At 40.5% G+C, this 21,098-nt stretch overlaps 2 protein-coding genes across 7 annotated transcripts in view; one reads left to right on the forward strand and one right to left on the reverse strand.

Annotated features, from left to right (window-relative positions):
- Positions 1-563: 563 nt before the first annotated feature.
- On the reverse strand, positions 564-19,021 carry MFAP3 (microfibril associated protein 3). 5 transcript variants are annotated; one of them, XM_030328777.2, is made up of 3 exons: positions 18,971-19,021; positions 6,982-7,445; positions 564-4,732 (listed from the first exon to the last, which is right to left on the reverse strand). In XM_030328777.2, the coding sequence occupies exons 2-3, from the start codon at positions 7,274-7,276 to the stop codon at positions 3,939-3,941; spliced, it is 1,089 nt and encodes a 362-aa protein (XP_030184637.1). In that variant the 5' UTR covers positions 7,277-7,445; positions 18,971-19,021; the 3' UTR covers positions 564-3,938. The 5 variants fall into 5 exon arrangements, with proteins under 5 accessions (XP_030184637.1, XP_030184679.1, XP_030184646.1 ...); XM_030328819.1 differs by lacking the exon at positions 18,971-19,021 and adding an exon at positions 18,936-18,959; XM_030328786.1 differs by lacking the exon at positions 18,971-19,021 and adding an exon at positions 12,948-13,650.
- A 30-nt stretch (positions 19,022-19,051) lies between these two features.
- Positions 19,052-21,098, forward strand: part of FAM114A2 (family with sequence similarity 114 member A2) — a 33,943-nt gene continuing 31,896 nt past the window's right edge. The window contains exon 1 of one of the 2 annotated variants that reach the window (XM_030328753.1): positions 19,052-19,104. The gene's annotated coding sequence lies outside the window, so the exon portion shown is untranslated. Of the gene's footprint in view, positions 19,105-20,328; positions 20,408-21,098 lie in introns of those variants that run through there. The other variant, XM_030328763.1, reaches the window with a different exon arrangement.

The following is a 21,098-nucleotide window of genomic DNA, read 5'->3' on the forward strand; positions in this document are numbered from 1 at the left end:
ACAGATCTGTGGTATTTAGGTAGTGAGTCGACCTTTACCTGTTCCCTTTGCCTGTCTCCTGAGATCCTGTGCTTTTCTGTCATCACCTTTCACTCCCATGGGACTGCGGGCATTTGCCTATACCAGAGGTACCCCTCCCACGTGCCAAATCTCACCAGACCTTACATATTAATCATGTTTTCCAAAACGTGCTAAACCCTCTTTAGGTCTTTGCTCAAGCTCTTGTCTTTGTCAGGAATGCTTTATCTCAGAAGTGAACAATTGCTACAGTTGGTCTGGTAACTGCATCTTCATGTAACTGTGGGCAAGACACCCATCTCAATATGGCCCATAGTATCAAAAACATGTAGATGCATATTAAGTATTTGTAAAATTAAAATGCAGAGCCATGGTAGAATCCAAGTTGAATTCATTTTGACTCCTGTTTAAAATCATTAACATCAAGTTCCATCACACATAAAAATGAAGATCATGATAGAAGATTTCAGACAAATGAAATAACAGTCCGTTGAACATTTAATAAATTATATTCAAGCATGACTTTTTTTAAAGAAAGGACAAAATTATAATGTAAGTATTTATTAAAATGGTGACCATTCAAACATCATCTGAACCATACGAAATAATATGCACTTTTATGAAATGTTGAGAACATTGAGAAGCTAGGAGTTTATGTATAAACATGAGCATTTTCAAAATTCCCGACTTACATGAGAAAAGGCTGTGTTCTCTTACTGGTGACTCAGGAATTATGATATACTTGTGTGAGAAGTGCTGGTGTGTGGAGACAAGGCTAGCACCCATGACCGGCTGTGCTCTGGAAAACAAGCATGCCATGCTCCCGTGACACTCTGGGACAAGGGAGACAGAGTCTGATCTAGGGTGAAACTACATGCAGGGAGGACATGGAGAGGACTGCACCAGGGGTTCACTGAGGCTGGAGGACCACACAGAAAGCAGCGTGCTTTGACTTCAAAATGCATGCTAAGCGAGGCAAAGAAGCCAGGAACCTTTTCACCATTCCAGATCAGCAACTCCTAAGGTATTTATATCAAGGTAATTGGTAGTAAATATAAGTGCTCACTGGTTCTGAATCAAGAGTTTAACTATCAAAACAGATTCAACTTTGAGGATAGGCTAAAACTCAACGGGGGTATCAACTCAAAAGATGCCTGTCTGGTTTCAGCTGGCAAAGAATCTATAAAAATGTTGACATATCTATTTTTGGTAAATTTATTTCACAAAGCCATCCTGTCATTTCATAAGGACAATAAGGTAAGTCACAATACAAAATTTATAAATGAGATGAGAGAACTATTTAAATACATTTGCTGAGTAAAGACATTTTCACTAACCATAAAATCCAGTGAAACAAAAGATTAATTACACCACAGTTGTTGTCAAAAGACTTAGACTGTAGTTTAAGTTCAAAAGGTTAAGGATTTTATAAAAACAGAACATGAGACTATTAATTATATATGAAGAGTATTTGATTAGATACAGAAAATATTAATGTGTCGTTTTCTTCCTCTTGGAAGCTAGCTTTAGAAAGTAAGACCAACTCCAATTAAATTCTGACTGCTGTTAATTCTTTACCACTGGCACCATAATCTGGAATATCCAAAGTGATCCAATTACTTTGGCCACCAAATTAAATCACCACTGTGTTTCTAAAATAATCTAACCAGAACAAACTGGAGTAGCCTATACCTAATTGTTATACAGTATTTGTGTAAACATATCGATTTTTTTCATTATTTGTTATATTTTTCCAAAGTCCTGTTTCCCAGGGCTGTGACCATTAAATATGTCTATGGTTCCAGACACTCATGTCCATCATGAGAACAGGTGGTGGGATAAATCCATTCTCTTTTTTAACATGAGTCTAGATGACTGCAAAGTCGCTATACTGGGATGGGGCTGGAGGTACTATCTGAAGATTGGAGGGATGTTCAGGGAACAGACCTCAGACAAGGGACTTTTAGCATTTTTAATTTCTCAAAAGAAACAGCCTGGGAAGGCAAAAAGTGTTCTATAATCTAGAGTACAGTGAGGAGCCCTTGCTCTCACAGCCAAATGTATGAAAACAGCATTCCTTAAAGACATGCAGGTTTACGAGCCAAGGCAAGCTTTGGCTAAATGATTGGTAGCTTTTGTTTGGCTCTGGAGGTTTCCATGGAAACAGCCTGAGAGACAGAAAAGGCAGCATTATCATCTTTATCCATAATGCCATCTGATAAAACTACACATTGATTCATTCACGCTATCCAGAAGAGATGTATTACTTCCGATAAGCCCGGACAAAGGGAGGTATGAGTTCTATCTGGTTACGCTCTCTATCTCTTCGCTTTCCTCCATACGAAACCTTAAATTAAAATCCTGATAAAAACCTCCTCTGAACATTTCCCTCAGGAACCTCTAGTTCAAGGAATGCTTCGATAATCAGAAGCCAAATGAAGACACATGAAGCACCAAATGGAGCTCCACAGCCAAGTTCTTAAAAATCATATGACACCAAGCTTCCTGTAGCTGAGGAAATTATTCTGAAGAGTATTTACAATTCTATTGTATCAGGCCTCAGCCAGGCAAGAAATACGGTCTTAAGTGTTCATTATACACAGCTGAATCAGGTGGCCCCATCCATAATTTTTCTCCCTCTTTATATCTAGATCATTTGTGTGTTTGTATATATCTATACACTGGTACCTATATCTATGTCTACATATTTAATATACTCACAGATACCACACACCATTATCTAATCTTATTTCAGGTTAGTGCTTCTCAGAAAGACCACAAAAGCAGTCCTAGCTCAGAATTCTGTATCTGAAATACACAAAAATAAAAACATCAACAATATTAAAAAACAAACCAAACAAGGAGGCATGCAGCCTTTAGCACCATATTTACGATCAAGGAGGGCAAGAGTGTTGACAGAAGTCTCAAGAGGAACCCAGCTCTGAGTTTCCCCCTGGAATGGGATCCCAAATACAGAACCCTATTACAGAGTCCAGAACTTTCAAAAATGGAAAGCCTGAGAAATTCTATGAACAGAAATGTCAAAATCCATGATTTACCAGAAATAGAGGATAGGTGATCTGATGTTGTTCCTTATTCTAAAAGCACTGAAGACATTATTCCTTAAGAACAAATTGCTCACTTTTGGAGATCAGTTGGGAAATCACTGCCAGCTCAATAAACTAAATGCTGCTTCGATAAGTTAAAAAGACATGCTACACTCCCCAAAAGGACCAATGTACTCATGGAAAGTAGTTTATTAATGAGCAGTTAGCTCCCTAATATCTGTGTAATACAGACATGGGTGACACTAAAGAGATTCAACCTAGCACATACAATTGCACACTCCACATGGTGAAATATCTGAAAAACACCCAGACCTCTATGCGCCATGGCATCGGTGTGGGAATCTAAATCACAAAATAAAGTCTGAGCTTGGTCCTTTCCATAAAAAGGACTTAAAGTCTAGGGAAGGGTTTATTTAGAGATGTGCTGATAATTCTGTTGGTTTAAAGGGGACAGGTAAGAAGTTACAAATGACTTTAGATACCTAATGCAAATCCCTCGTCTTATTGGTGGGAAAACTGAGGCCTCAAGATAAGTGTCAGCCCTAACCGCTGGATGAAGCATGACCAGAAGAGAAGCCATGGAACTTTTAGTGTGGTACTTTCTCCATTTTGTTTCTCTCTCAGGCTCCTTTAAATCTTAACACGTGTCACTTAATCAAGCTCCAGAAACATGACTAAGAAATAGATATGAAAAACACAGAAAATTTTACAAAGATTTTGGCAATAGTTCACATTCTGATGTGCTTAATATTAACAAGAGGGAAAACCCCAGTCATCTTTTGGTAAAAATGTTACTTCCTGCATGAAACAAGTTCCTCTTGTGAGAGCAGTTTTCGTAGGTACTGGGATAGCTCACAGCTGATGGCTTTCATATGTCCCATCTTTGGAGTAAGAGTTCAATTCGGCAGATCCTGTATCATCAGGTGGGCTGAAATGACTGCTATCTTGGGAATCTGTATCAATACTTTTGGTTTCTGACTGAAGGTGGACAGAAACCTGAACTGCTATTTCCTGGCCTTGTTCATTCAGAGAACCGTCATCCGAGTCTCCTCCCGGTGAATTACTCCGGCCCATCTCTGGGTTAATGACATAGATGCCACCTTGAGCGTTCAAGGCAGGTCTCTCTTTAATTCTTTCTCCCATGTCATCAGGGTCGTCCACTCGCACGGCCTCGAACATCTCCTCAACGAAGGCCCGACAGTTTAGAATAAGGGGCGGAAGAGGGACGCTTCTTGCCAGCTCTTCGATATAACGGGCAAACTCCATGGTCTTAAATTGTGTGACTTTGGCGAGCTCCAGAGTTTTGGCTGACGTGATGATGGGGATGCGCTTTGCAATCTCAAAGGCCTTCTGCAGCTTCTCGGCCCCTTCAGTTCTGAAGAATTCGTTGATGGCCTTCTCTGTCTTACGAAGATGGCTGCTCATCATGCACAGCCGTGTGACGTTCAAGATGAGGGTGATGGTAAAGGCAATGAGGCAAACAACCATGTAGTAGACACTCATGTCTCCTGAGGTGAAGATAACGCGCAGGGTGACGGAGTAGGAGGCACGAATTGGAGAGGCAGTGAAACACGTGTAGAGCCCTCGGTCATCGAAGGCTACGCTGGTGATATTCAGGAAGTTATCAGAAACCAACCATTTTCCACCTGATAACCCAACAGACACAAAAAAATTACAGCATAAAGAATATTACTGCTAAATATGCCGACCACCTTACCAATACTCCGTCTCTTCATGAGAGTGCCTTAACTCAAGTCTTCTATTAGGTTCTGCTACTTGTATACATCACGTAAGAAAGGGCAGACTTTTATGTCCACAGTAGGAATTTAAACAGCCCGGAACTTAAAAAAGGGAATCAAAGTCTTCCTTCCTGACATGAATGGCACATCAATTAGTAAGCACTCTGGATTATGCCCATTTTTATTGTCATCAAAATTTATCTGAATTCTACAGTTACATTTAGGAGCCATCACTACACTAACATAAAAAAAAAGAGAAATATGTAGCTATGAATATATTCATTATTCCACAAGCTGCTGTTCTACGAACTTGGGAGCTATGAGAAGGATATCCTATGAATCCAAAGTATGATGAAGTACATACACTCCATTCATCAGCCACTGTACTACGACCACAATGTAAACTCTCCAGCTTACTTGCTGATAATAGCTCAAGATTTATGAACCTTATACTAGACTGACATGCTCTTTAAACTCCTCTCACTAGAGATTCATAAAACTTAATAAAATTTTCCAGGGCTGTTACTGAAAGCATCAATGATAGATGCTGGTGGTTTTCAAAGTAAAGGCAAAACAGGAAAATGAAACTGCCATTCCACTCGGCTGGTCTCCTGCTAACCTAGGCTTTGTTTATGCATTCAGGCTGTAATGATCACACTGACTGAATAATTCAAATCTCACACGCGTTTGGTCTGGATCCTAGAGCCAAAGGAAATAACAGTCTAGACGAATGGGTCCATATGTGAAACCCTAAATCATGTTCAAAATACACATTCTGGGCACCACTCTAGAGATCCCGATTCAATAGATCTACATTCTTCAGAAGCTGATTAAAAATGTTCTAACAGTTCAAACTCTTCAATCCCTTGGTGGCCAGTTATTCAGTTTATAGAAAGGTAAAATGTTTAGCGTAGACTTTAAAAGAAAACACCATCTGTCTCTTCTTCCATTTTCCATTCTAATATGAATAAGCAAATATCCTTTATATTCCAAGAGGTGAGAGTAGCTTTCTAGCAAAAAAGACAAGAAGGGCCTTTTCTGAAAGTGTAGCTTGTGAGTATCGCAGAATTTAATCTTTATCCCATTGATTTTCATGGTGATTTCTTTTTGAGGTACTTTAATGCAAGTAGTCTTTAAAAAGATCTTTCCAGCAGAATACCAGTTAAGGAAATAGTGCTCTAAGATGTGTTCACAGGTTTACTAACAGTACAATCAAATAAAAACCTGTCAAAAATGACACCTTGGTCGATTATGCTGTTTGGGCGATTTTTAAGACTGAGAGGCAAAAAATACAAGAGAAGTTCTCCTGTTTTCAAATAAATTAAGGTATAGCATGAAAAAAATTGAGCTGGAAGGGCTTACAGAGCTCCTCCTCAGTGCCCTTCTAATTCTCAGAGGGACTTTAAGTTTTATGCACAGAGCTATAATCTTAAAAAAAAAAACACCCTGGATTTTCTCTAAAATATTTAGTAACTCATTTCCAAACAAAATTTTAAAATTTATGACAAACTTACTTAAGCTTAGCCAACCCCCTTCCTGTTGTATGCACATAGGGCTACCACACTGTATTGTGCACAATACAGTCTAGGTCAACGGGGTTGTGCGGTGCGTAGCCTGTACAGCTGTCTACAGCAGCCCTGATGTAGTCTACCTTCAATGAATAAGGAAACCAGCTCAGCAAAAGGAGAGACAATAGCTCCTTGTCATCAAGTGAACACCTTAAAAAAAAATTTTTTTTAATGTTTATTTATTTATGAGAGTGTGCACAAGTGAGCATGAGCGGGGGAGGGGCAGAGAGAGAGGGAGACGCAGAATCTGAGGCAGGTTCCAAGGTCTGAGCTATCAGCACAGAGCCGGATGTGGGGCTCGAACTCATGAACTATGAGATCATGACCTGAACCAAGTCGGACGCTCAACTAACTGAGCCACCCACGTGCTCCACATGTGAACACCTTTTAAATTTACAACTATTCTTTCTTCTTCTGGTTAAGCAATTATAATTATTTTGCTTTCTCTAATACCTATCAGAAATACTCCAGGCCTTCCAAAAGTTTTAACTATTCCCTTGGCACCTCATCATTGAGCTTTCTTTGTGGAACATGTCATACAACCAAGAAGACAGAAGTAACAGGAAATGAGTAACCTTGATTAGTTACCTCTGCCTCTGCCGTCCAGTTGCTGTCCTTTTGAGTTGTACCAACGGACATCTTCATAGTGGTCGACTGTGAGAAGACACTCAATTGAAACACTAGTTCCCTCTTTGGCTATGATAACATCGTCTCCTGAGTGGGAACCTGCTGAGAGTTCAAAGCTTGGAGGAAATGATGAATTGAAAGAGCTATGATTTGCTCCCAGTGGGGCCATTTGGTTGAAGCCTACATCTTCCAAAACAAAAGCTGCTGGCACAATAACACTCGCCACTAAAGTGAATAAACAACAATGTGGCTTCATGGAAAAATGGGAGAAAATCCTGTTTAGATTTGGAGAACTCAAAAGCTTCTATACTATAACAAGAGCACGGTGGGTAATTTATGGCTTGGTATTGGAGTTTTCCAAAAAAGTGGGAGATTCCGCTGTATTTTGAAATCTTCAAGATTAAAAGATGTGAGTGGAGACCAACCTAAAAGAAAGCCAGATATAAAGTTTAGCCAACAAAGACTCACAACAGGGTGAAATTCTATGTTCTAGAAAAGAAGAGATATGAAATTGATTAGAATGATTGGCACTGACATCAGAGAGCAAAACAGAAAGAACACCCACCTAAAAATCTCAGAGAGATAGTAGAAAAAAGCACTGAATTAGGAAATGGCAGGCAGACCTAGATTCTGGTCCTAGCTTTGCTACTAACAAGCAATAAGACCTTGGCAAGTAGTATTCTCCCTCAGCCGTTTTCTCATCCGTCAAATCAAAGACTAGATGAGACCTCTCTAAAGACTCTTCTAGTTCTGAAAGGCTGTGATTCTATTTCACTCTGACAAATCTCAGGCAACAGGGAGCCAATGAAAGCTAAAATATTTAGCTTAATGATCTTTTATTTCAACCTGCGTCATTACCATCTGTTGTTATATCAATAATGTAAATCAACTGGTACATTATAATCATGAGCCTGGAGCTCAAAATTTGAGCAATCCAAGTACATAAAGTATTAGCTTTAAATAATGCAGGGATACTTAAGGTAGTTTTTTCGTTTGTTTTAATATTAGAAAGAAAACCGTACTACTACATACACAGTTAATGACTTCTGAGGCTTTAGGATCTCCCTCTTGAGCAAGAATGTTAGACAAAAGAATTTTCCATTAATAGTTTCTTTGATATCAAGAGACAAAATACAGCATATTTAACAGTTTGTGAGAATACGAAGTTTTAGCTCAAAGTCTGCCAAATAAGCTAAGGGAGGAATTGACATCTTAAATATCTACTTGGTAGAAATGCAAATATAAAGTACAGGGAAAGATTGCCAGACAAACAAAATACCATGAACAAAGAACAAAATATCCCAGTCTAAGAGTTTATGTGATTATGATCATCTTCCTGTTAATCTGGTTCCTCCTTTAAATCAATGACTCTCAAAGAAAAATTTCAACTTCTATTTCTTTAAAAGACAGGATGAAATGCCTAGCTTTATTTCTTACAAAGGCCCCAAATAATTAGTTTTGGAAATGACTCCCCTTTATACTTACACAAAGGCTGCTTGATCACAGAACATAAAAAGCAATGGATCATTGTATTTAGCCATTAAACTCCTCAAAGTCTGAATCATAGTAAGTTGTAAATGTCATTTAATTTTCATTAGCCCTTGAAAGGTTGGCTGAATAATAATAATTTTCTAAATCTTGCTATATCTTTAACATTTAAGAACGGACTATTTAGAGTAAAACGAAGGACTTCAGACTTTGCTATACATAGATTGAACACATGTGTTTACTTCTATTTCCTTCCCAAACCCAAGTAAAATGACACTAAAGGAAACACCTTGGGCATTGGAGGGGATTTTGGAAATTATGTGATTTAATCCATTCATGTCAGTGACATGCTCCTTTAGGCTATCCTATATGTTAGCAGGAGAATCCTGTTCTCTAGTGGGACAGAGTGGTGAGTAGAAACAATGGAAATCACATTTACTGAGTGACTGTCATAAGCCAGGCACTGTGCTGGGCCCTGACGTGTGAGCTCCCAAGCTCTTTTTCAGTACAATACATACAACAACCAGTGGACATGATTTTTGTCCTTTATTCTAGATGATGGGTTCTCAATGGTGATAGGAAACGACTGTGCTGAAAAAGTGCTCCAGTCTTCCCTAGGATTGTCATCAAGAGTTCCTGTGGCTGCATCCAAGTCAGCATTTTCCCAATTTCATTCCTTTCTTCTACTGGCCATTTCCAAAATGGTTTTTTTTTTCAACATCAGTATACAAAATTATTATTATTATTTATGCTTTTTCTTTAAGTCAACTCATTATTTTGCTTTCATACATTTTTTTAATTATTTTTTAAATTTTTTATTTAAATTCTAGTTACTATATGGTGTAATAATGGCTTCAGGAGTAGAACCCAGTGATTCAGCACTAACATATAACACCCAGTGCTCATCCCAACAAGTGCCCTCCTTAATGCCCATCACACATTTAGCCCATCCCCCCACCCAACACCCCTCCAGCAACCCTGTTTGTTCTTTGTATTTAAGAGTCTCTTATGGTTTGCTTCCCTCTGTTTTTATCTTATTTTTCCTTCCCTTCTCCTATGCTCATCTGTTTTGTTTCTTAAATCCTGCATATGATTAAATCATTTATTTTAAAAGGAGAGTCTATATCACATCTGTAAATAAAAGTAACTGTACACATAAACGTGATGAAAACAAAGCAGTGTTATTAACTGCTGTCTGCTAAAGGCTCTGAGCCAGAGGGCTCCTCTCTTTGTCAGGAAAAACAAAACAAATAAAACACCCACAACTCCACTTCATTCTAATACTACCTCATTTCTTATCCAGCCATCCTCCTCCTCTTTCCCACTGGTTCCACCACTGAGTTCAGAACCACAATTTTAGACTAGAGGTATACATTTTCATCTATTCTCTTGCATCCATGGAGCACTTTCTATGTATTACAGACACCACCTCTGACTTCATGGAGCTCAGTCTGGCAGGGGACATAGACACTAATTACATACAAAATATGGTAAATGTTGCCCAAGAGAAAGTACAGGATGCTACAGAAGTACCCAATGTGGGGAGCTAACCTTGTCACGGAAAGCCTTCTTGAGAAAGTGAGGTGTGCAACAGTACGTGAGGGATAAATAGGGATTGTGAATGGAAGAGAAGTGTCCTAGTAAAGGGAAAGGGAAAAAGCAGAGGGATCACTGGTTAGGAGGTGTTCAGGAGAAAGAGCTACAGGTGGTGTAATGAGAAAGGGTGGACAGTGTGCTGGGTCAGCTTCCTGATTCGGGAAGCAGTCTGGGCCAACAGCAAAACTGGAGGTGGACTTTGGGAACTGGAATAGGAGCCTGAAGTGAGTGAAGAAGACCAGTGTCCAAGATGAAGGGATCAAATAGCCTGGAAGCTCAAGAGTGGGGTAGATCACCGGTAGGAAAGGTCATGTCCGCCCAGGATCAAGGCAGCTAGAGTAGAAGACACTGGAACCAGAAGAAAATGGATTCCCTCTCCCTACTGAGATGCAGCAACTTTGGAAGAATAAATAGCCTCTATATGGAGGGCTGTGGGGCAAGCGGTGTCCTGGCAGTGTTATTGCTGCGTGGAATCCCTTCATGCAGCTTCCCTGGGTCTCCTCTCCAGTGCTGGCTCTCCATTCCACATGAATCCAGAGTATGCCTGGACGCAGGGTGGCTTTCCCCCAAGCCCCTGTAGCTCTCACCATTACACTACTCACCGGCTTTGGTATGTGCTGCTTGTATTGCTAGGGAGTCCACCCCATCTCACCTATGATTCAGTTCCTTAAGCAAAGGACTATATTTTTATTGCTATACCTTAAAACTAGCACATGTTCAATAAATATTTACTCATGGAGATTAGTTTAAATTTGATAGTGCGCGATGTATCTTTGTAAATTGAAGAATGTTATGCAACAGGGATAATTATTCAAACTGACGTGCATTTACTAGCACTTATTATATTCTGAGACGGCCGATACTAACAATGTCCAGACTACTTGAGAGGCATAGAGCCTAAAGGCAGTCCTTAGGTCAACCCCAACTCCCAAAGTCTTCATCGCCATCTTGTCCTAGGAGATAACAGTAGGGATAAAAGATTATAAGCCCACAGTATCTAAGCCAGGTTGACTACTAATATCCACAGAGCTTGTTAAAAATATAGATTCCTGGGTCCCGCCCCAGACCTAGTAAGAACCTCTGGACTTGGAACTTGGAATTTATGGTGTCTAATTAGCTCCCTGGATGATCTTGAGGCAGAGGATCCATGGACTGGCATCCAGAGACTAGGACTACACTTCCTTATTTCCTCTACGACAGCATTGCCTAATGGTGCTGCAGGCTGTTTGAACACTTCCAATAAGAGAGAACTATTACTCACTTTCTATTCTGGACTTAGGTTACCCTGGATCAACATAATTGCAGGCTTCTGAGAAAGGCAGGATAACAGAGAGAAGTTCAGAGAACAGTCTCTAGAGCCAGATTTCCTGGATTTGAATCCTGATGGACTCTAACCAGCCCTGCAACTTTTGTAAATGACCTAATCTCTCTGTGCCCCAGTGCCCTCATCTTTAAAACAGGGAAAATAATAGTACCTGTTCTTATTGGACTATTGTGAGGCTTGAAGAAAATAGTATATATAAAGCAGAGTCTGGTAGTAGCAATTACTAAATAACCTCTAGTTAATTTTTTTTAAGTTTATTTATTTATTTTGAGAGTTAGACAGTGTGCAAGTGGGCAGGGCAGAGAAAGAGGAAGAATCCTAAACAGGCTCCATGCTGTCAGCACAGAGCCCCATGCTGGGCTTGAACTCAGGAAACTGCGAGATCAGGACCTGAGCCGAAATCAAGAGTCAGACGCTTAACCATCTGGAGCTACCCAGGCGCCCCTCTAGTTATTATTACCGATTGTCCTTTCAGATACTGTGCTAAAATCTACAGCTGATGGTAAAATCATTGTTTAAGATAAATGAAACACTTCTACTCAGAATACTATGCAACCATTTAAAAATCTTGGAGAGGTGGGGCGCCTGAGTGGCTCAGCCTGTTGAGTGTCCCTCTGTTTTCTGCTCACGTCATGATCCTGCAGTTCGTGAGTTTGAGCCCCACAAGGGGCTCAATGCTGTCAGCCTGTCAGCGCAGAGCCCACTTTGGCCCTCTGTCCTCCTCTCTGCCCCTCCCCCACTTACGCTCTCCCAAAAATAAATAAATATTAGAAAAAATAAAAAAAAATAAAAATGTTGGAGAGGGGAAACATTATTATGTAATTTCAATCTGTAACTTTAAATTTCACATTTTTCTTCTGCTCATGGCAAATACTATTCTGCAATAATATGGCTCAAACAGGCACTGTAAACTGAACTTGGAGTCCAGCCAAGATACATTACATTGTTTTTATGCACTCTGAGTTTGTGGCCAAGAATCTTGGTTGTGATGTGCCTAGCTTACCCTTCCCTTTTGTGAGACCTGCCTCTATGTTCTGGGGCCCTGGAGGAAGTCAACCCTTCGGCTGACTAACTAACGAGAAGCTTTGATCTTGGAATTTAGAATTGAGACACAGTGGCCGGGTTAGGGCCAATGTGAGGAAGAGAAGGGGTTGAGGCAGTCCAGTTTGGGCCACATACAAAGAAAAGCAGAGAGACAGGACAACAGGGATGGAGAAAGAGAGAGATGGGGGAGTGGGGGGTGGGGGGTAGTGGAGGGGGAGGGGAAGGAGAGCAGAGGGGAAGAGAAAGAGACTGACTGAAGTGCTGCTCTGGCTTCTGACAAAATTCTGCTTCCTTCCTCCAATGTGACTTTTTTTTTTTTTTTTAAAGAAATAAACATCTTTATTCAGTTTCTTTCAAAATTAAATCCACAAAAATTAAGACTGAGTGTAAAAACAAGAAAGGAAATGGAGAAATGGTTAAGTAGGAGAAAAAAGATTAAATTCAGCAAAAGTGATTAAAGTGTGGCTGTGGCTACCTGGTAATCCTCATTGTGGATTTCCACCTCCTCTCCTCTTTGTACACCTGAGTGCAGTGCTCCAGCTGCCCATGTGGCCACGATTTATGGTTCTGTTCTCTACAGACACAACCATTTGCCTTTACTAGAAGTTTCAAGAAACCTACAAGACAGGGTTTAGAAAAACACTATGAACACCCTTAAACTGCCCTTAGGTCAAAGTCTAAGATGGCAGAAGTAGCCTGGTACGCTGATTTTGTGCCAGGAGAGCAATATGTCTGGTCAATAAAGGCAGACTCAGCCCAGGCACTTCGTGCTCCTACCATGGACATCCCGAACACAAAGTACTTCTAGTCTGAGCTACTAAAAGACACAACCCATTTGCAAATAAGATGCTGTTGAGCAGCTGGGAGAGAAAAAAGTAGCAAAGGTATGGATGGGTCCAAGACGGTGACAGAAGCAGAAAAAAGAGTAAAGGAACAAATCACCCTTAGGATCAGAATAACTCTTCATATTAAATTTCCTTTTACTTGTGTCAGAATCAGTCTGCTACTTTCAACAAAAATTACATTGACTATGACCATGCTACTCATTCTGGTGCATTTTCAAACAGCTAAATCACAGGCCCATCATGTGCAAGATGAAATACTGGGTACTGCAAGGGATGTCCAGGAATTTACGAACTAGTTTTGGGACTTCCCATAATAATATCATACTTGCTATTTCATTTTTTTTTAATTAAAATTTTTTTTTTAATGTTTATTGGGGGGGGAGGGGCAGAGAGAGAGGGAGACACAGAATCCGAAGCAAGTTCCAGGCCCTGAGCTGTCAGCACAGAGGCCGACGTGGGGCTCAAACTCATGAACCTGTGAGACCATGACCTGAGCTTAAGTCGGAGGCTTAACTGACTGAGCCACCCAGGTGCCCATGTCTACTATTTCTTAATGCTGCAGCTGACATTTGGAGGCTAAGAGGAAAGAGTTCAAAAAGGAAAATCAAAGTGTCACCTTCTTACAGTTAAAAAGGCCTATGCTATGCTTGTGGGTGAAGTCACTTGGTAGAATGTTTTATTACCTTCCTTCAGCATTAGTAAGAATAATAGAAAAGTGATACTCAAATTTAATCTAACTCCTTTTTCATCTTTTAGATACAGTAAAATATCAGCTTTTCTAGGATCATGAATAATCAGAAATTTAGATGATTTTACCTGACAGAACCATTCTCAATATGGCTATATCATAAGAAAGAAAAGAAAAGAAAAGAAAAGAAAAGAAAAGAAAAGAAAGCGTTTAAGCTGTCATGACTAACAGATTGCCTTGTTGCTGTTTCTGCCAGCTTCTGAGAGAAGAAATATTTCCATCCTGCTCCAATTCTCAACAGGAGTAAATAGGGAAGTAATGTGGCTGATTTCCGTTCTCGTGGCTCAATATTAAGTTGGCTGAAGAAACTGCTATTTGTACAAATAGTTCTGAGATAACACAAAGCAGGGAAACACTGATGCCCAGATGGTATTGATTTTAAGTATACGGAGATATTAATGCTTTATTCTCCATAATTAAATGTGCTCTAGCTTGTATTTACAGCTCATCCACTCTTCTCTGCCTGCACTGTTACACTGGAAAAATGGAGAAGTTCCCCATGCCTGGCACACAATGGTCAAAGTGGCATTCCAAATTGGCAAGGGGGAGAAAAAGCAAATGAAGAATAGATTTTTAGCACTCTTCCATCCTTTGCAAAAAACAAACATAAAAAACAGAGATCTGAACCATAGAAAGGTTAGTAATATTCAAACAGAAATCACCATGGTGAGGGTCATTTTCTGAAAAGTTCCTAATTCAAATGGCCCTTATGCTCCCAAGGATATCTTAGTGCCATCACACACCTCATAGCTAGCATTTGGGCACTCAGCTCAAACTTCAGCGTATTTTCTGGCCCACTGAAAAACACCGTCCTCTGTACTTATTGGAGCTTTGCTTTAAACCCACAATTATTTTCTGTAACTGTGACTTACATCCTTCTGCCGTAAGCATTTGCTGGGCTACTGGATGCAAATGACAAAGATCAATGTCAGGGGCCTAGATTTACGATCTCCTTACCCAATTTTTTTTTTCTATAGTCCAAAAAATCAAAGTCCATATAACTAAAATAGAACTTCTCATTCTCGCCCTTACATCTACTTGTGCAGTGTATACCCATTTTAGATGATAGCCACACAATATAATCCTTTCATTTTTGCAAGATCAAAGTTATAAGATCATCATGGCTCCTTGGTAGGAAGCATGGACTGACCTGCCTGATCTTATCCCTGGATGAAGCCATGGCTTGAGAGGCCTTAGTTTTCACATCTACAAGGTTATTTTAAGAGTAATGACCTCATACAGTAGTTGTGAACGAATGTGGGTATATTATAAATACATGCCATTGATATTATTTTTCCACTTCCTAGGCGTTTTTCAATTAAATCATACGGTGTCCCACCCAAGGTCACAGTCCTTTTACCTTACCTGGGTACCACACTATTCTTTTAATTTCTAAATGGGTCTCATTAACTCCAACCCTACCCCAAACACTGCTCCTCTCAGAACTGGTCCTGAACACACATCCAAGAAAGTCAAGATGATTTAAAAATCTATTGATTTTCCACTGCCCAAGAGATAAACTTCAAATGTTGGTCAGGCATCCGTAATTCTCCAGGAAGTTTCAGGAGGCAGAATAGAAGTTGCTGGATGGAGCCCAATAGTGCCTGTGTGCAGAATAATTGTTTGCTGAAGGAATGAATGGATCTAGAAGTCTGTTTTTTAGTTACACCTCTGTCACCAATCAGCTATGATCTATAGTGGTCTGTTTCCTCATCTAGAGGCTGATTATCACTATCATTCCCTTCTTTGCTTAAATCCTATTATCTTCCCAGCTTCTTGTCATGGCTCAAAGCCTTAACTATACTTGTTTTACTCTCCAACGTCTCCAAATAACTTTTTATTTTAAAGGTCTGGTTCTATATTGTTAAAGATTCCTATGTATTTTTTCTTTTTGATACTGTTGTAAATAAAATTGTTTTCTTAATGTAAAAAAAAAAAAAAGTTCTGGTTCTAATTGTCCCCTTTGCTTAAAATTTCCTGCCCCTCCTCAACAATATCTTCCTGCAGAAATTCCACCCTCTACAGTATCCGACTCCAATTTCACCTTATTCAAGAAGCCCTCTCACTTAAATTGTCGCCATTACCCTCTTAATTTTGGATGAATTCTTTTGCTCTGTAAGTCACCTACACACTGAGAGTATTCAATTGTAAGACTTATCAGTTTCCTTCTTCTATCAGATATGTATCTATCCAAAAGACTGTAAGCTTAAAGATGAGAGTCTAAAAACTTTCTCAGCCTTTGACATAGGATGGGATTCAACATTTTGAATTCCGATGCCCGATCAACTTGGCGGTCAGGAAGGTACTTGCTACAAATTTCGTAGTGACTTTCCAGAGTCCTAGACTTACGTTAAGTGACTTACTAAGTCACTTTTCCGTATGTACACCCCCAATTCCATGCAATTGCTATTGCCACAGAAAATCAGAGGAAACTACCTATTTTACACTTCTTTGGTTTTGTTTTTTTGTTTGTTTTTTGGTCTCAGACTCTGGGAAGCATTAATGGAGATTTTTGAAGATATGGAAATACAGCTTTTAAAATCTTAGTGGGGGAAACACTCTAGAGTGGATTTGGTCTTTAACTGGTTTTCCCAAACTGCGTTGAGAACTTACATCAACTTAATCTGTGGTGCTTGTTAAAGATGAAGATTTGTTGGTCCCACTCAGATTTACTGATTTGGCATCTCTAAGGGCAAGGCCTGAGCATCTGCTTTTTTTTTTTTTTCAATGTTTTTTATTTATTTTTGGGACAGAGAGAGACAGAGCATGAACAGGGGAGGGACAGAGAGAGAGGGAGACACAGCATCGGAAACAGGCTCCAGGCTCCGAGCCATCAGCCCAGAGCCTGACGCGGGGCTCGAACTCCCGGACCGTGAGATCGTGACCTGGCCGAAGTCGGACGCTTAACCGACTGCGCCACCCAGGCGCCCCTGAGCATCTGCTTTTTAATGTGCATGTAGTTTTAATGACTTACAAATCAAGCCCATATTTCCTTTGATTGTCCTAACAATATTGCAATCCAGTGATTCTCAAAGTGTGGTACAAGGGCCTCTGGGGTACCTAAAACTTCTCCAAAATGATTTTCATAATAATACTAGGATCTTATTTCCCTTTACATTCTCATTCTCATCCAATATGGTGCAATTGTCCAGAGGCTACATGATGAGTGCTATGACAAAAGAATGAACGCAGAAGGAGATATGAGAATCTAGCTATCTTCTATGAAGATATTAAAAAGAGCTGTAAAAATGTAAAGCAATGGCATTCTTAATGATTTTTTGTTTTGGAAAATATTGTTCATAGAAATACTATTTATTTTAACACATAACACATTTTTTTAAATATACTTTTGCGAGTTGTCTTGATATCTAAAACGGTGAATATTGATAGATACAACACACACAAACTCCTTGTTCTTAGTAAGTTTTAAAAGTGTAAAGGGATCCTGAGACCAGAAAGTTTGAAAGCTGCTGCTAAAATTATCAGTGGCAGCATTTAAAAATTTTTTTTAAATGTTTGTTCATTTTTTGAGAGAGAGAGTGCATGGGTGAGGAAAGGGCAGAGAGAGAGAGAGAGAGAGAGAGAGAGAGACAGAGACAGAGACAGACAGAGAGACAGAGAACCCCAATCAGCTCCAGGCTCTGAGCTGTCAGCACAGAGTTCGACGTGGGGCTTGAACCCACAGACTGAGATCATGACCTGAGCCAAAGTCGGCTGCTTAACCAACTGAGCCACCCAGGCGGCCCCCACCACTTTTTTTTTGGCAGCAACATTTTAAGTATAAGATTAAAGACATGGTTAAGTGACTTACCAATTCACTTTCGTACTTAAACCCCAAATTCCATGCAATTTCTACTGCCACAGAAAATCAGAGGAAACTACCTATTTTATCCTTCTATGGGTTTTTTGTTTGTTTTTTTGGAATAGGCATTTTTAACAAGCTACCAGGTGATAGCAATGCCCTTAAGTTTAAAGAACTACCATCAAAAGCAAAGGAATCTGAATGGTTTCAGGAAGTGACAATTATTATATATGGACATTGAGATGTTAATTCTGAAGGCAACAAGATGGAAGCTGGAAGACGGGTTGTTAAAAAGACCACATCCCTTCACCTTTCTGGGACTTAATTTTTCACATCTATACAATGAAGGTGTCTATAATGCTTTTCTGGCTTTTAGTCCCAGTTTCATGCATCCTCCCTGCTCAAAGACAACGGAAGAGATGTATCTTTCTGATGGTCAGTTATAATCTTAAAGTCATAAATCAGAGCATATCACTCTTCTGCATAGAAACCTTCAATTGTTTCCAAATGTTCTCCAAATAAAAGTCAAACTCCTTGTACTGGCTCATAGACACTACAAGATTTGGCTCATTCAAGTCTCTGGCCTCATTTTCCTTCCTCTTTTTGGGCCCGTAACAGTAGCCTTTTTTCTTTTCCTTGACCTTGCTAAGTTTGTTACCACTATAAGGCCTTTGCACTTGCTATTCCTTCTGCCTCAAATGCTCTCGAGATCTTCATAAGGATTACTCCCTTTGTTCCATCACATTATGCTGTTTAATTTTCTTTAAAGTACTCACAACCATCTTTCTATTTACTATTTTAGACATGAGTGTTGCTTGTTGACTTGTTTAAGGTCGGCCTCGCTCCAGAATGTCAACTACTAGGGCGCAGGGCCATAGTCGGCTTGAAATCCAGTGTGTCCCAGGCCCCCAGGGTGGTACCTGGCAGGTAGCTTATGCTCAGTAAACATACGGTGGCTGAACTCCCGCAGCTCAGGCCTGGCGTTCAAAAGGACGGCGGACATCCTATCCCCCTTCACGTCGGACCCCGACCCACCGGCTCAAACCCATGCCTCAGCACCTCCAGTACCTCCGTCGCACGACCCCGACCGAGCCTTCACTTACCAGACTGGCACTCAGCTTGTTCCTGCCCGAGCGGTGGCTTGACCCGGAAGTGCTCTCAAGCAGGCGGGACCAACTCCGCGCTGAGAGACTACTTCCGGGGCAGCAGGAGCAGCTTTTCGGCAGCCGTGGTCCGGGTGAGGGTGGCTGGGGAGTGGGTGTGGGTTTCTAGGGAGAAGGCAGGCGGGGTGCGGGGGTTGGGGGTTCGCGGCCGGGCGGTCTAGGTGGCTGGGTAGGGGCAGGAGGTGGCCTGGGGCTGGGCGGCCGGCCCCCCCACGGCTGGACGCGGAGCCTATAAAGCGCTTTGGTTGTTGAAGCGCTACGTTTGTGTGCGGAACTCTTCGTCGTTTTCAGCGTCGGAGAAGTTGGGAGTGCTTGTTGATCCCAGAGCTCCGGTTTGGGATCTGGTCTTTTGTGTGCGAACAAGTGAGGACGTCTGCTGTCTGTCCGTCTAGAGAAAGCTGTGTTAATAATGCCAGTAATGACACAACCACCGCCTCCGTCCTAATAGCAACAGTTACCTATGTGCCAGTCTCTGTTCCGAGAGCCCTTCGCGTACCCCGTGTGGAGGAACCTTTGTAGGAACCCTGCCAGGCAGGTGTTGTAGCTTGTGTTACTGTTGAGGAAACGGAGACGCAGCTAGCAAGGTGAACTGACTTTGTCGCAGTTCCCCCCCCCCCCCCCCCCCAAAGTTGGAAGAAAGTCTAATTCCGGAGCCCGTACTTGTAGCTGCTAAGCTAAACCCTTTCCATTTTGGTAACTGTGCGGCTGGAAGTTTCCAGGGAAAATGGGGAGAGGTATATATCTATATATGTGTACATGTAAATGTGTACATTTATATTTTTAAGAAATATGAGTCAGCCATTTAATTTTACTTGCAATGTTTCAGCTCTTGGAGTCTTTTCACTCCGCTTGAAAATAACACATTATAGGATGTTTGGAAAACTTACAAAAACATTAAATAGTGCAGTGCCGTATACCTGAAATTTATTCCCCCCTCTCTTTCCTGTTAGAGTATGAATCCATTAAGAACAGGGATAGCACAGCTATTCTAATAATGAAAGCGATGGTAATGATAATGTGAACAGCCAGCGCCTTTCCACCTAGCCAAATGTCTAGCAAATTCTAGGTGCTCATTAAGTCGTTGTGGCACAAGTGAAAGAATAGAGATAACCAGTATTTAATGTTTTGAACTATGTCTTTCCAGTCTTTTATAAAATCATATAAATTACTTATGTAATATGTTATATATACTGTATAGTAGTTGCCCCTTATCTGCAGGTGCCCTGTTCCAGGATGTGAGATAATAAAATGCCTGTGTGGTGAGGTGAGGTGAGGTGAAGGATGCAGGCACAGTGATGTAGCTAGCATTAGGCTACTATTGACCTCCTGACAACTCAGAAGGAGGAGCATTTGCTTCCAGACAGTGGTTGACCGCAGGTAACTGAAACCTCAGATAAGGGGGACGACTGTGTATGGTATACTATTTAAAAAACATATATTGTTATATGTTGTACCTTGGAAAAAGCATAAGGAAAGTGAAATGAATAGTGTAAAAAAGGTACATATTTAGGTACACAAAGCATTGAATTTTATGCAGCAAGTGTGGCATCTTTCCTGTTAGGCTCTTGGAGTAAATGGGGTAGAAACCGTTTTCTAAATTAATTCTCAGTCTCCAAAGCTTGGTACATAGTAGGTACTCAAAAAATGTTTGCAAGTGAACGAATGGTTATTTCAGAGTGGGCTTGTATGTGTGTGGGTAGTTGCATCTGAATTTTTTTTCTGTGTGTTTTGGGAATGTGTAATATATGTATATCATATACCCATATGATCTAGGCTCCATGGTGTTGTATAAATCTACCTTTCTAGCCTTATGCCTTTCCATCATTCTCCATGCTATATTAACTACTTTTTTTGTCCATGTTCCATGTCCATTCCGTTCACACTTCGTCCTGTGTGTTGTTTCCACACCCTTGAATTTTCTCATTGACAGCTTCATCTGTCACAATCCCAAGTGCTCTTTAAGGGAAGCGCTGCAAGCTCAGACGCCTACAGGGTCTAATCAGGTAACAAATGAGTCAAGTAGATTTAGGTGGAGATTGTAGGGAACTAGATAACATTTTGACTAAGA

Source organism: Lynx canadensis, chromosome A1, assembly GCF_007474595.2.
Source record: "Lynx canadensis isolate LIC74 chromosome A1, mLynCan4.pri.v2, whole genome shotgun sequence".
Lineage (NCBI taxonomy): Eukaryota > Metazoa > Chordata > Mammalia > Carnivora > Felidae > Lynx > Lynx canadensis.